Here is a 15,225-nt window from a genome sequence, read left to right on the forward strand (position 1 = left end):
GATTAAAATTTGATTAATTGAGCAGCCCTAGTGGTGAGGCAGAGGTCTAACAGTGTGCAAATCTGATCTTAGACCACCACTTGTTTCACTCACCTCATTCAGTTCTCGCTCAGTGTTGAGGAACTCTGTGACTCCACTGATGAGTTTTGAATTCATGAACAAAGCTTCACCGTATCTGAACAGAAATGAAGACAGAGACGGCATTTCAGGTGCTACATGTAAAGAACTTGAAGACGCTTGCGTGCTTTTCTGATCGTTCACGTCTCTTACCGCGCGTTCAGGATGTCCCACTTCTCTCTGAAGTACCTCCAGGCCAGGTTCCGACCCTGAGGGTTTCGACCCACGTGGATGATGACATCAATCACATCCTGCTCTGGGACCAGGTCCGAAGTCAGAGACAGGTTCAACAGCCTTGGAGACACAAAGAAAAGGATGGAAATGTTGGAATGTGGCTGTACCAAGTCTACCTGGAGAGCTGATAGGTTCCATATATGCTAACACATTAACATGCTCAACAAATATTGGCACGATCACAATATTAATAAAGACTGAAATTCGCTCCAAATACTGACTTTGAATTTAACTATAAAACCCTTAAAGACGACGCTCACACTGTCATGGTCCTGGGCCGTGTTGGCCCAGTATTCTTAGTTCTCTTGTATTTTTGTATTCAGTTCCCTGTTTAGGTTCTGTTTCCTGAGTTGCCCTGTTATGTGGTTCCCTGTGTGCTTTCCCTTTGTGACTCTCACCCCCTGTGTGCCCCTCTATGTATTCATGAGCCCTTGTCCCCTTTCGTGTTTTATTCCATGTTTTCCCCAGCCTGTTATGTCTGTGTTCTCCCCGTGCTCTCTCCTCCTGTCTGAACCTCTGTACTTCCTGTTTTACTTTGACAGTCTCTCGTCAGTATGCGTCATGTTGTGTTCACTCCTGCCCTGTCTCGTTATGATTATCTGTGTCAGCTGTGTTCCCCGTGTGCTCCCACTTCCCTCGTTAACCCTCTGTGTATTTATGTCTGCGTCTCCCTCAGTTCTGTGTCGTAGTCTCCCTCATAGCTGCGTGGATTTCCCTGTGTCTCTCTGCAAGTATTAGTTATTGGTCCCGGTTTAAGTTTTGTATTTCTTGTGATCTGCCTTCCAGCATTAAAGCTGTGATTTTGAGTTTATCCCCTGAGTCCGTGAGTTTGCATTTTGGGTCCTCATCCTGCCTGCCACACAGCTATCATGACAGAAGACTACGACCACGACATGGACCCAGCAACTCACAACCCCTCCGCTGAGATCCGGGAGGATTTAATCTACACGGTGGAATATCACTGTCAGGAGTGGGAAGTGCTGCCAGGAGACGAACACCGGGAGGTCGTAGCCGTCCGTCTACAGCGGATGGTGTCCGGACTCCCGTGGCTGTTCGGCGCGCTGCACCCCCACATCCGGGACTTCCTCGTTTCCACCGTAGGCATCCGCCCGGAGCTGCCTCTCCAGTGTGAAGAGTCGGAGGACGTTCAGCCCGGTCCGCTGGAGGATTCGCGGTCCGGCTCGTCTCCTCCCCCTTCCCGGAGAAAACGGCGTTCACGTCGCCGGCGTTCCCGAGCAGCGGAGCAGTTTTCATCCCTGGGTGAGAGTGACTGTGCGTCACACTCTCAGCCCAAGTTTTCTGGACCCGGACTTCATGACTTTTCCACCACTGTGAGTAACTCTGTTTTGCCCGCCATTGTGTTTCCTGAATCGGATAACTCCACCACTGTGTGTTTGGACTCTGGAGACACTATACAGCGAGGCACCTCGGTGTCGGATCATTCACCAGTTGCTAGCAACCTTTGTGTTTTTGAGCCCTCTGATTTTTGTAAAGCTCGCAGTATGTCCTTTGATTTAACCGATATGAATGTGTTACATGTAGAGACAGCTGAACCTAAGACAGCTATCCTACACCAGACTCACCCACACACTGCTACCAGCATTGCAGCCCCACAGAACTGTTTTAACCAGCCTGTACACTCTGGGGTTTTCCAGTCTGAACTCAGCCACACACCACCACCATCATCAGCCAAACCATCTGAGACTGAGTGTTCTGTAACTGATGCTCCTTCTAGTAACTGTTTCATGTGCCAACCCGTTGTGTCTTTTGACATGTCCAGTGGTGCCCAGTCAGGTCCACAACCAGTGTTTAATCATTCAGTTTCTCGAGTGAGCGGTAACAAGATGGTCGCTTCCTTTGCTAAGCTAACTGAAAGACTAGGGTTAAGCGTTAAAGAGTTGCTTGATCAGGTCAAGTTTTGTGACCCACGGCAACGCATGCTTGATCCTGTTCGCTACTCCTCTGAACCTGTTGCTGTGAAAACGGTTGTGGGTGTTACTTCGTCCCTGGACTGTGTGGCTCCCCATCCAGTTCAATCTGAGTCAGCCTGCCGAGTTGGTTCACCTATGGACTATATGAAAATTGACTTTGTTTCTCAACCTGTGTTTGTCCTTCCAGCCTCGATTCTGAAAAGAACTGTCTCTGGCGTTCTTCCTTCTCTGACCTGTGTTAGACAGCACACCGTTCCTCAAGAGACAGTTGTTGATGTTGTCTGTTTTGAAACTGCTTCGGTGACTGTCCCTGAGCTAACCTCCTCCAGGACTGCTAGCGCTAACCTGGAGAGTATTATAGCAGTGGATTTCCTAGGACCTGCTTGCTTTAAACCTAGATCTCCTAAAACTGAGTTTGGCGTCAATAACTTGGTTTTCCCAGTGTCTGTTGCTGCTCCTGAACTCTGCTCTCAAACTCCAGTTCCTGTAACCAGGGCAGCGCAGGCCCAGCTTTCCCTTGCTCCCGTATCAGTTCCTCGGGAGAGGGTGGCTGAGGTCCAGCCGGTCCCTGCTTCTATCCCCAGCCTGGCAGAGGCTCCGTTCATCCCGGCACCCGTACCTGCTCCTCGGGTGGGGTTGATGGACACCCAGCCGTCGCCTGTGCCTGTTCCGGTTCCCCGGGTGAGGTCAGCCGTGACCCTGTCGACTCCTGCACCCGTCTCAGTTCCTCGGGTGGGAGCGACAGAGGTCCAGCTAGCTCCTGCACCTACACCAGCCCCCAGGGTAAAGGCAGCCAGAGACCAGCTCATCCCTGCACCCGTATCTGTTCCTCGGGTGGGGATGACTGGTGTTCGGCCAGGCCTAGCACCTGTTCCTGTTCCCAGAAGGAGAGCAACCCAGAGCCAGACACCTAATCTACCACAAGCGCAACTACCACTACAACTGGCATTGCTGTCCATAACTCAGTCAGTGGCTCAGTTATTAGCACAGTTTCCTGTTTTGTCACCAGTTCAGTCTTCAGCACAGTTAACGGCTCCACAGTCTGCCCAGTCATCCGCTCCGTTACCGCCTCAGTCCTTTGCCTCATTGCCTGTTAGTTTGTCAGCTCAGTTATTGTCTCTGTCACCAGCTCAGTGCTTAGCCCAGCAACCCGTTCAGTCACTGCCCACCTCAGCTGGAAGCCTTAGTGAGCCTTCTTCACCAGCTGAAGATTACGCGGTGCTGACACACTTTAAACTGACTGTTTGCCCTACACAGCCCCAGCCGTCGCATCCTAAGCCGGCTGCGTGCCCTGTGCCGCTACAGTCAGCGCCCGCGGTGCCAGAGGACCCCGCACCCGCTGGCTCTGCATCCGTCTCCGCTGGGGGTTCAGGAGGACCCCTCCAGCAGCTCCTCGTCTCCGCTGGCGGCTCTGCCCAGCCCGGCCAGCACCTCCTCGTCTCCGCTGGGGCTTCAAGGGAACCTCTCCAGCCGCTGCTCGTCTCCGCTGGGGGTTCAGGGGAACCTCTCCAGCCGCTGCTCGTCTCCGCTGGGGGTTCAGGGGAACCTCTCCAGCCGCTGCTCGTCTCCGCTGGGGGTTCAGGGGAACCTCTCCAGCCGCTGCTCGTCTCCGCTGGGGGTTCAGGGGAACCTCTCCAGCCTCTCCTCGTCTCCGCTGGAGGGTCCGAGGGGCCCGTTCAGCCTCCTGTCTCCGTTGGAGGGCCCGTCCAGCCGCCATCTGCTTCTGCTCCGCCTGGTCTGGCCCCGACTTCGTCCTCGTCTGGCCCAGCCTCGTCCGAGACTTCGTCCTCGTCTGGCCCAGCCTCCGCTTCGCCTGCTGCAGCTCCATCTCCATCTGGTCCGGCCTCTGCATCGCTTTCAACGTCGCCCGGTCCAGCTTCGGCCTGTGCTTCGCCCAGTCCGGCCTCAGCCTCAGCTCCTGCTTCGCCGTCGCCTGGTCCAGCCTCAGCCTCTGCAGCGACGCCTGGTCCGGCCCCCGCATCGCCACCGTCTGGTCCTGCCTCGTCTGGTCCTGCCTCGTCTGGTCCTGCCTCGTCTGGTCCTGTGCCCACCAGGCCATGGCCAGCATGCCTAACACTGGAGAGCCGCCGCTGCATTCCATGCGGCCGGCCCCCTGAACGGCTCCGTCTCCTTCGCCGCCGCCGCTGCCTTCCGCGCGACCGGCCTCCTGAACTGCTCCGTCGTCTCCTTCGCCGCCGCTGCTGCCTTCCGCGCGGCCGGCCCCCTGAACTGTTTCCACTTCGTCGCCGTTGCCTTCCGCACGGCCGGCCCCCTGAACTGTTTCCACGTCTCCACCGTTCCCGTCCGCATGGTCGGCCCCCTGAACTGCACTGTGTTTTGGGTTGTTTTTCTTGGGTTCCGGTGTTTGCTGTGCTCCTTTGTTTTCTGTTCCGTGCCCTCCGTCCTGGGCCCCCGCCGCCCGCCCTGGGTCGTTTTCTGTTTGGTTTTTTGTTTTCCTGTGTTTGGGCTGTCTGGAGCCAGCCCTTAAGGGGGGGGTGATGTCATGGTCCTGGGCCGTGTTGGCCCAGTATTCTTAGTTCTCTTGTATTTTTGTATTCAGTTCCCTGTTTAGGTTCTGTTTCCTGAGTTGCCCTGTTATGTGGTTCCCTGTGTGCTTTCCCTTTGTGACTCTCACCCCCTGTGTGCCCCTCTATGTATTCATGAGCCCTTGTCCCCTTTCGTGTTTTATTCCATGTTTTCCCCAGCCTGTTATGTCTGTGTTCTCCCCGTGCTCTCTCCTCCTGTCTGAACCTCTGTACTTCCTGTTTTACTTTGACAGTCTCTCGTCAGTATGCGTCATGTTGTGTTCACTCCTGCCCTGTCTCGTTATGATTATCTGTGTCAGCTGTGTTCCCCGTGTGCTCCCACTTCCCTCGTTAACCCTCTGTGTATTTATGTCTGCGTCTCCCTCAGTTCTGTGTCGTAGTCTCCCTCATAGCTGCGTGGATTTCCCTGTGTCTCTCTGCAAGTATTAGTTATTGGTCCCGGTTTAAGTTTTGTATTTCTTGTGATCTGCCTTCCAGCATTAAAGCTGTGATTTTGAGTTTATCCCCTGAGTCCGTGAGTTTGCATTTTGGGTCCTCATCCTGCCTGCCACACAGCTATCATGACACACACTCTTCCACAGTGTTGTCCCATCTGCCTTCCCTGATGCATGAAATATGACAGCAGCTTTCAAGAAGTAAAGAGTTAAGAAAAAAACAATGTGGTATGTAAATATGGATCTTTTAAAGTTGAAAGTCGCTCAATAAACTTTGTTACCTCCTGTTAAAGTTTTGTCATACATGGATTAATAACCTCACATAGAAAGTTCTGTGCACCTCTGGCAACTGGAACTTGTAAAGTGTATTTTGTGTTCAGATATTAAGAGTTGTTTAGCCTCTGTTTCTGGATTTGGTGTGAGAGTCGCAGTGTGTGAAGTCTAACGCGTGTGTCACTCGCCAGGAGCGTGAGGGTCAACAGCTCATGTAATCTGGCTAGAAAAGGTCAAGCTGTCATTTTGTAGTTTTTTTGTCCTGTGAGCTGCCGGAGGATGTTTCTGCCAAATCAAGAAAGAGTCCTCTGAAACACTCACGTGAGCTACTCCCAGCTTAAAGGGGATTGGAGGGAATTTAAAGGGGATTTACAGAAACATGTTGATCACACACAGAGCAATCTTTTGGATGTGTAAACGTATCAAATTGAGAGTTTTTCTTTTTCTTTGAGATGTGAAACTGAGCAGGCTAAAGAGTTTCATAAATTTATGTTTAATCATCCAACGTCGTGTTCAAAGTTTACCTTCATCTTTCTTTATTTTCTGTTGCTTCACTGCCTCTGTGTGTGTGTGTGTGTGTGTGTGTGTGTGTTGCTTGGCTCATTGTTTGTAACTGCCATCTTTTCATTAAACCACCAAATCAATTTTCTCTCTCTTTTCCCACAACCCCTCTGCTGAAACCATTTCCTGTGTGACCAATCAGCTTCTTTCTGAGCTGTGGTTTTTGATTTGTGTGTGTGTGTGTGTGTGTGTGTGTGTGTGTGTTGCAATCTGAACATACAGTACCACCTCTCTGATTGCAGAACAGTTTACTGTGGGTAGAAAATCAATACCTGAGACACACACACACACACTGATCGGTCTTACCACGAGTGTGTGTGTAATTCATCCTTGCAATTTTTCTCAATGAGCGATAGTGGCAGTTGCCCCTGATAAAATACAGTGTTGTGTATAGACAGTCACACAAAAACACACGTGTACAGACACACACACACACACACAAACCTAGCTGGATTTCAGCACATGTAACGCCCCCCAGGCATCTTTTCACTGCACACACCTTTCTGTCAATTTGCAATTTTTTCCTGTCAGTGTGCCGCCAATTAACAGAGCTCACCTGACAGGTAGGATTTAGTCACCTTTTTATTTTTTATTGTTCACTGGTTTGTTTGTCATATTCTAATACAGCCCAGTACAGACACAACTCTGCAGTATCGGAGCCATTTTCCAAATATGAACAAAGTCATTTTTTCCATGCTGTCCCCCAAATTTGGGCTTTTACCTTCATTTCTTGGTCTGATAATGTTTTTTTAGACCCAGTCTAAGTTGGTCTTAACCAAACTGTTCCCGGCAGCACGTTCTGTTTATTTTCAGTACATTTTTTAAAAAATTAAAGTTCTATTTATTTATTCCATCCTGCCCGTCGGCCACGTGTCTGTTTTTGGTCCCTCTTACACAGACATCTATTACAGCTCAAAATAAATGTGAATGTTGTTACATATCTGCCGGAGGGTCTTAACAATTTAATATTATATGACATTTGCAGAACATGTACGCAAGATGCAATTAAAGACAAACAGCAGGAGGTAGATAATCCAGATGTGAATTAAGATCACAGCAGGAAACTGATTAAAAATAGCAGCAATGCAGAATTATTTAATATTCAGACTACACGATGTGACTGTGATACTGGCACAGCCTGACAGGCACACAAATGCCAGTGGATGTTAACAGGTTAACTTAATCTCACTTCAGGATGCTATCCCACCACTGTCATTCATATATGTGATGCTCAGACACACTTGGCCTGTCTCTATGTTCCCCTCCAGCACAGGGTCATTGTTCCTGGCTCAAGTTTCAGTTTCAGTCACAAAATCCTGATTTCATACGGGAAGATTTGTTACTGCTGTTGCTTTCCTGAAAACATAAAAAATAGTGAAGCAGAATTCAGACTCATGGGTCAGTCTATCACTGTGACCATCTCGAAAGACACAAACAAATGGTTATACTGTATAGAATCCATGCGGGCCCGATGTGGGAGACCTAAATCCTTTGAGAGTTGTGTCAGGAAGGGCATCTGGTGTAAAAGTCTGCCAAATCAACTATGCGATGATCCCTTGTATTAGGGCTGCGTGGGTCTGACCACACTTGCCCTCACATGGGCCCCAAGAGGGCATATTTGTTGGGTAGATCAATGATATTGATTCATATGACTTTATGAATTGCAATTTAACCTCATAAACACTCAATGAGATAGTTGTGTTTTTTAAAACAATAGCTGCAATGACAGAGACAGCCGAGCCATGTCTACCTGTTGAGGAGGAAAGTGTTGTCTGAGCAGGTCAGAGCCTCCAGCAGGATCTTCTTCTCTGAAACGGCGTTGGAAGAGTGAAACTTCATCCAGATGAACTCCCACACATCCTCGTCCATCAGGCTGACTCCGGTGCAGTAAACTATGTCTCGGATGTTAGGAGGAATCCTACAGGGCAGGGACACAATATCACACCATCACACTGACTGAAGCCACTCTGCCCCGGTGCAACAAATTACCGGTATAGCAAAAGTCTGGTATCATTTTAGGAATGTGAGTATTTGATGTGACTTATTTGCAGTACCACCTTCCTGCAGGGACAGGAAGGTAATAAAACTAAAAGCCCCGATAAGGCATGTCTGCGGGATTAACTGGGACGCTCTCTGGGTGCTAAGTGAGAAATTCTGATTCCATTAAGAAGCTCCATTAAAAACATTCCTCCTGCTGCTGCTATGGTCATAAAATGCAGAGAAAGAGCCACACTCAGACACTTTTGAACAACTGAGACTTTAGAAAGTTTCAGGAAGTCTAATTGGCACGCATACCTCTAAATTTATTGTGTTGGAATATATTTTCAGTTTGAATAGCATACGTGCTGACTGCAGACAGCTTCTTTCTCAGCTGCATTCACAATTGCCAAGCCAAGCTTTAATCAGAGTAAACACAGCAAATGTTCTAGTCAGTGTCCAAGTTCCAACTTTGAGATACACGGCTAAGTAAACAGCCGAGACAGAGATGGCGATGCATAAATTCTGAGTAGAGGTTTAGGAGAATTCTAACTGAGATGCTAAAAAACACATTAGCCAGTCACCCTGCTGCTCTGATGAATGCTCAGAGCAAAGCTTCACAAGACTTTCGGTGTTGTGGTCGCAGGTAGCTGCTGCCTTGCTTTATTTGTAGCACGAACTACCGTGGCATTTGTTCTGGTGCTTCAGTGGATTCAGATAGTCTGACTGTGTTGGCAGGGTGGATGAGCCGTACTGCTGTGGAACTTTGTTCATGTTTAAGCTGCAGCGATAAAAGCTTTTTGATCCCTGCATTTCTTTGCAGTCACCAAACTCGTCATTTTGAACAGTTTTGAATTGATTGCGTGTTTTTTATGTAATTCAAGTTGAGGCTGTTAGAGTTGCAGTTAAGAACTTTTAGATTCAGTTCCATTGCAAAACAATAAGTCCATAAGTGACTCTTTGTTGATGACCCTAATGTTCTCTCTTATTTATAAATTTGATGAGATGGAAGTCATTAAAATGGTATTCTGGACTGATCAGAACTAAAGTAAAGGAGGCTTGTTTCTTGTGTTTCCCATCCATAGTTACTTGTTATGACCGCATTGTCGCAGCTGCAACTGACTAAAACAGAAGCTACTGCCCCGTAATAGTCTTTTAGTCATAATTACCAGAAGTTGATGAAAGTTGGTGGTGTAGTATAAGTGCTGGCAAGCAAGACCAAGCAACACTACTAAAAACATGTTCAACATGGGAAGAAATATGAGCAACCAGAAAAAGTGAAAAGAAGCCAGTCACTTAAATCCTAAAAGTTCTCTCACAGGAAAAAAAGAGAGTGTTCAGCTATATTAATCATGGAAGGACTCATAAACAGTCACAGTCGTTGGGATGGCCAATATTTGCATTTTCACCAACTCTAAATACTCATTAACCCTGTTATTGGTTTACAACCTGTACAATCGACCAGCTGCTCTTGTCGTTTGAACTGAATATTGATCTTCCAGGGTGCCAGATATGAGTGATTTACTTAATGAATAGACAGGTACAAAAATAAGACCTGTCTAAGCAGAGATTCCTAGATTTCTCTCTCCCTCTCCAGCTCCTCTAACACTTACTTCTTCGGGGAGTCTGAGGCATTCCTAAGCCAGCTGAGAGATTCAATTTCACCAGCATGTTCTGGGTGTGCCCTCGGGTCTAATCTCCGTTGGAAATGCTGAAACATCTCACCTGTAAGCACCCTGGTCAAATCCTTGAATCATCTGAAATGGCTGTTTTTGATGTGGAGGAATAATGCTCTGTTCTGTCCACATCTCTAAGGGAGAGGTCAGACAGCCTACAGAGGAACCTCATTTCCTCTGTTGGTGATTACCACCAGCTGTAGATGAACCCATAATATGGTGATGTTTGCTTTGTTCAGACAAATACAATTATTTCAACACTAACAAGGTAGAATAATAACCTAAGCCTCTATCTGAATACATAGAAAACTCTGCCCCTGTATCCTCCTGGAGGAGGTTGGAGTGAGTGGCCGGGCACGGGAAGGTCTGGTCATCTCTGATTAGACTGCTGCCCTCATGACCCTTACTGGATCAGCAGTAAAAAAAACACAAATTAACACCCATTAACCTCTCAACAATCAACAAGTTGGTACTGACCGTGTTAGGAGGTTAATATCCAACATCACAATATAACAGACTCGTTTGATGTGATAAACAGCTGATGGAGTTGATTCGTCATTAGCAAAGAGGTGAACAAGATATAATAACACAATATCTGACATTTTTTCTCTATTTATTGCTGCCAGTGTTTTATTGTCACAAATGCGTGTTTTGTTATTATATATTTTAGTCCATTTATTTCCATTTACAACATAACACATGTTGTAGTTGCAGTCTTGATACATGTTGCTTCTAGCTGATTACTTTTTGTAACTTCTCTGTGACACCAGAGAAAATAAACGCACACAAAGTTTATTAAAATAAAATGAGCTGGGTTTGTGTCAGTCATATGTCTGTAAAGTTGTTTTTTTTTGTAAAGTCTTTGAACACAAACTGAATGATGTTTCTTATTTTGAACCTGCTGTGAAAGCACCCCACGACTTGTGTCAACATTTATTATTGTGCTGTGTATCACCATTTGCAGGCAGAGCAATAAAAGAGGAATCTGTGAGGTGACCTGGCACACTGAATGCTGGTTACACAAACTGTCTCTCAGTTATCTGACTGCTGGAGGAAAAAAGCAACACCTGGTGGTACAGGCTGATTGATAAGAGCGAGATCTGGAGCCCCTTCGAGCAAGACCTTTGATACACCATGAATCTCATTTCATCCATGAAGGGAAAAAAGTCTACACAAATGTTCTGAACTGTCAAAACAACATAAAAAACTTCATGTGTACCTGACAAAGTCCACATCCGTGTAAGTGTCTATAAAAGATGGATGCAGCTTCATATTTAAGTGACTGAGTATGAGGCAGTAGGGCGTGCTCCTCTGGTTGTGAAAAATAAATCTGTAATATAAGTTTCTATGAGACTGTAAAATCTGTGGCATCAGTAAACACTTTCCTGAGTTTGTGGTCTCATTCTGATGTTTAATGTCTTATTTAATTCAACATGATGTTCAAGTTGCTTTATTTAAAGGAAAACAGAGAACCTTATTTGTTGAAAATCTGGTATCATATGTCTCCGCACCACACTGAATGTACCTCCTGTCTACTAAGAGCAGAAAGCTGAGGCTACAATTCACAGTCTCAACAAAAGATTAGAAAAATGTTGCCGGGTCGGATTTCGTCTCAAATTTTGCTGCATTTTGATTGTATCAACAACACGAGTGCATGAATCCATCCTACCTTGTATCAACGGTGCTGGAGTAAAGGTTATGGGGATATTTTCTTGGTGCTCTCTGGGCCCCATAGTAGCAAAAGAGCATCATTTAAACCTCACAGCCTACTGTACCTGAGTGTTTTTGCTGACCTTTATGAGCACAGTTATAACCATCAAATCATCTCAAACTGGTTTCTTGAACATGCCAACAAGTTCACTGTCCTGAAATGACCTCCACAGTCACCATTCCAACAGAAAACTTTTGGGATGTGGTGGAACAAGATGGAAGTGTAGCATGATGGTTTCATGTCAATATGGACCAAAAGTATGAGGTATGTTTCCAGCACCTTGTTAAATCTGTGCCATCAAGAATAAACTCTAAACCTCTTTAAAGCAAGGACAACCCCTGAAGCTCTTGTCTAAACTGAGCAGCTTCTGTCATATTTCAGGTGTGCTTATCTACTGAGTGTGAATCAGAAGTTGGTGATGGTGGTCTGTCTATGTAGCTACACAGAAACCGTTCTAATGGTTGTTGAACCACATTTACATATATACTGAATTGTCAAAACTCTTCATTAAAGGTTGAGAGGAAGTCATCAATGTTATCTTTGTAGGACAAACAGTTACGGCAGCTCAAAGCAAAAGGAGGTAAAACCTGGTATTAGCAAGGTGTTCCTAATAAAGTGTCTGTTGAGTATATACAGTGTATATTTTTTAGAGATGACCTCTCTATTTGGCAAGTTCTCACTATTTTGAGGAGCTGGGCCCAGTGGAGCCTTTGTGGGGGATGATAACCTGACCGTGTTCTGTTCTGCCTCTGTGGAGACCTCAAGGACAACCTGACTGCTTGTTGTCTAGTTCAGAATAACTTCACTGTGTTCCTCTGTATAGAGTAGCTGTAGGAAAGTGCACAAAGGTAAATCTCTGTGAAAGAATAAACTTCAGAATGTGGAAGGTCATACCCGATGTAACACCTGTGCTCGTCTCTGTTCTCCTTGAAGCACTTCCCTAATAATTTATTTATCTATTTAAAACTTTAGATCTATGCCTACTGAAAGATTATTTCTGCATGAGGAGAACCTGGTCTCACAAGATTTCAATAAGACTAATCCGAAGGTCAAATTCAGATGAGAAAGTCTAAGACCGTTCTGTAGCAGGTTTGGGGGGGGGTCATGTTTATTTACTGTATGTCAGATCAGATTTGCCCATTACTGTGCTGAACTGAAAATATAACTTTGATGAACATTTGAAAGAAACCTTGAATATATTCATCTAAGTTCCAGTTAGGTTTCACAGGACTGCCTACACTAGTCTCTAACATTAAAGAATACCCATTATTCTTTTCTTTATTTCTCATCATGCATTCTTCTCTTAAAATGCCAAATTAAAACTCTGACAACTGCCTGGAATGAAAAAGACAATGTTGAGTGAAACTTGAGTGTAAGTTTTATTTCCAGGGGAGCAATTACACCGACACACCTCTGAAGAGACAAAAACAAATCACAAACTCATTAGGTGAAGTCAGAACACCTGCCTGATCACTTCACTTCACACAGAGAAAGACAATTACACTGCGACTGGAAAGAATCCCCCAGAGAAGAACTGCTTAGAGGCTGAAGATTCCACTGGTTTGAGCACTAATATTATATCACAACTTTAAGTGACGGTAAAATATTAGCGTGACATGAAGATATCAGTCTTTTGGTCTGCATGATTTATTGACTTATTTACCAGGGACGAGTCTTTCATGTTGCTGTGGAGGACTTTTAGCCCACTCTTCTTTGTTTTACTGTTTTAATTCACCCACAATGTCCAAATCTATTAATGTCCCTTACATGGTTTACTTGAAGTAACTCACAACACCAAATGAAAATGTTACTTCATATTTTGTGTGAATGGCGATTCCTTCTTTTGTGAAAGAGTATACATAGTCCTAGAGTGTGAGTGCTAAGTGGTTCTAATTAATCTACAGCCTGACGACCACATCCTACATAAGGAGCCAAGATGGCTGCCACCTGCAGAGGATCATTCACTTCCTCATCTCCCAGCCTGTCACTCCAGTGTTTGTTGTAACCTGTGAAGTTTGATCTGAAGGAGTGAACAGCTGTGACCTGCTTATGTTGGAGATGTGTTTAGTAGATTATCTCAGGCTGTATCTGCACACAACTTTGTTTGCTAGTTAGTTATTTTGTCCTTAGCTCACCTCGACACTAATTCACACTTCTGTGTTTGCAAATCTGCTGAATAATAAATACAACATCTATTTTTAATTGAAAAGTTGTTTTTGTGGCAGGTTGAGACTAGGATGCCATTTCATGTTGCGTCTCAGCGTCCTAGATGGGACCTAGGAAAATGTATTGGATGCCATCATCACTTTTAAAGTAAGTTTAAAAAAAAACAAGCTTAATATAATAACAGATACTCACGAGAAAAATGCATGTCAGCTAAAAGCACAGAGAAAATGATCTGGCAGGTGTTTGGATTTTTCCCCATAATGCAGATGAGCTATATGTAGTTTCAAAGAGTCGTGAATAAGTGAAGAATTTTAGACACAACTGCAGTGATCTCATGCACGCCAACCTGGGTGCTGCACCACGAATTAAGTTCAACATATCTGGGTATCTTTCTGGTGTCTAAATCCACTCACCCTAACATTGGCAATCAGGATACGTGGTCACATGAAACCCCCTAAGATAATCTGAGGGTTTCTCTATCTGATTACAGTACGAAGACGTGAGCAAGGTACCGTCCCTACACACTGCTCCCCAGTGCGCCTGCTTAGTGGCTGCCCACTGCTTCACTGAGTGAATGGGTCAAATACAGAGAGAGTAATTTACCCATGTGGATCAATAAAGTATACATTATTAATATTATTTACGTGAAAAAGGTTTTAGATTTATCTGCTCATCCACAGCCTCGGTGCTGAAGAATAAACATCAAACAGAATTCAAATGCAGCCTTGGACTAGGCTACGTGTGAAATGTAGTAAAATGTGATATAAAATAAAACAAGTGCCCTGATAGGGATCAAATACTGTTACTAATAAATTTTAAAAAAATGTCTGCAGCCAGTGGGGAAAAAATGAATACAGTTTTGTCTTACTTTCTGAACGTTACCGATGCTCATCGAGGAAGAACAAAGACTCTAAACAGAAATGACAAACTTTCGACACTACTAAGCATACACAGAAGGATTCGGGATTACTGAGGCTATTTTCTGGAGATTTGATAGGTTAAAGGTGGTGACACCTGCTTGGTCTGCAGCATAAGCCAACATGTTGAAGTGAACCATCTTCACGGTACAGAAAATTCTGGGTTAACCCTGAAGATACTTGGATAAGAGGAAACCCTGCTTGTCAGTGCAGACTGCTGCAGTTTGACTCTTGTTCACAAGGATCAGCCAATCAGAAGCATCCTTGAAAGGTAGACATGTTACAGAACAAGCTCTAAGGGGCTGCACCAAGGTCAGGTATAAAATAAAGCTCATTTTGATCTGAAAATCATGCAAAGCTACTCTAACAGCATCCGAGGATACAAATAAGGAGTGTGACCAGTCACCTTCAGAGATTATGACACACTTTACCCACCATGTCTGAGACCTCACAGGGTTAAACACCAACACACACACAGACCTCGTGTTCCAGCTGGTTACTGGCCTGAATCATCTAAAGTAAAGCCAAAAAGGTGAACATTTCTTTCACACTATAAAGTATCTGTGCGTGTGTGTGTGTGTGTAGATGTGCGTGTACCTGACCTAAATTGTCAGCAAACCAAACTTTCATCTCAATACAGTGAGCTCAACTGGCAGCAAAATAATATTGTGGACTATAACAC

The 15,225-nt window shown here is 45.4% G+C and overlaps 1 protein-coding gene across 1 annotated transcript in view; it reads right to left on the bottom strand.

Moving 5' to 3' along the window:
* Window positions 1-15,225, bottom strand: part of LOC146689318 (thyrotropin-releasing hormone-degrading ectoenzyme-like) — a 277,193-nt gene that overhangs the window by 13,286 nt on the left and 248,682 nt on the right. The window contains exons 17-19 of the mRNA XM_085437338.1: window positions 7,847-8,014; window positions 271-411; window positions 94-175 (exon numbers count right to left, since the gene is read on the bottom strand). Of these exons, the coding sequence (XP_085293464.1) occupies window positions 94-175; window positions 271-411; window positions 7,847-8,014 (391 nt within the window). The remainder of the gene's footprint in view (window positions 1-93; window positions 176-270; window positions 412-7,846; window positions 8,015-15,225) is intronic.

This window comes from Copadichromis virginalis, linkage group LG17 (assembly GCF_057382275.1).
Source record: "Copadichromis virginalis isolate Kocher_CV1m ecotype Utaka linkage group LG17, C_Virginalis_male_GT1.1, whole genome shotgun sequence".
NCBI lineage: Eukaryota > Metazoa > Chordata > Actinopteri > Cichliformes > Cichlidae > Copadichromis > Copadichromis virginalis.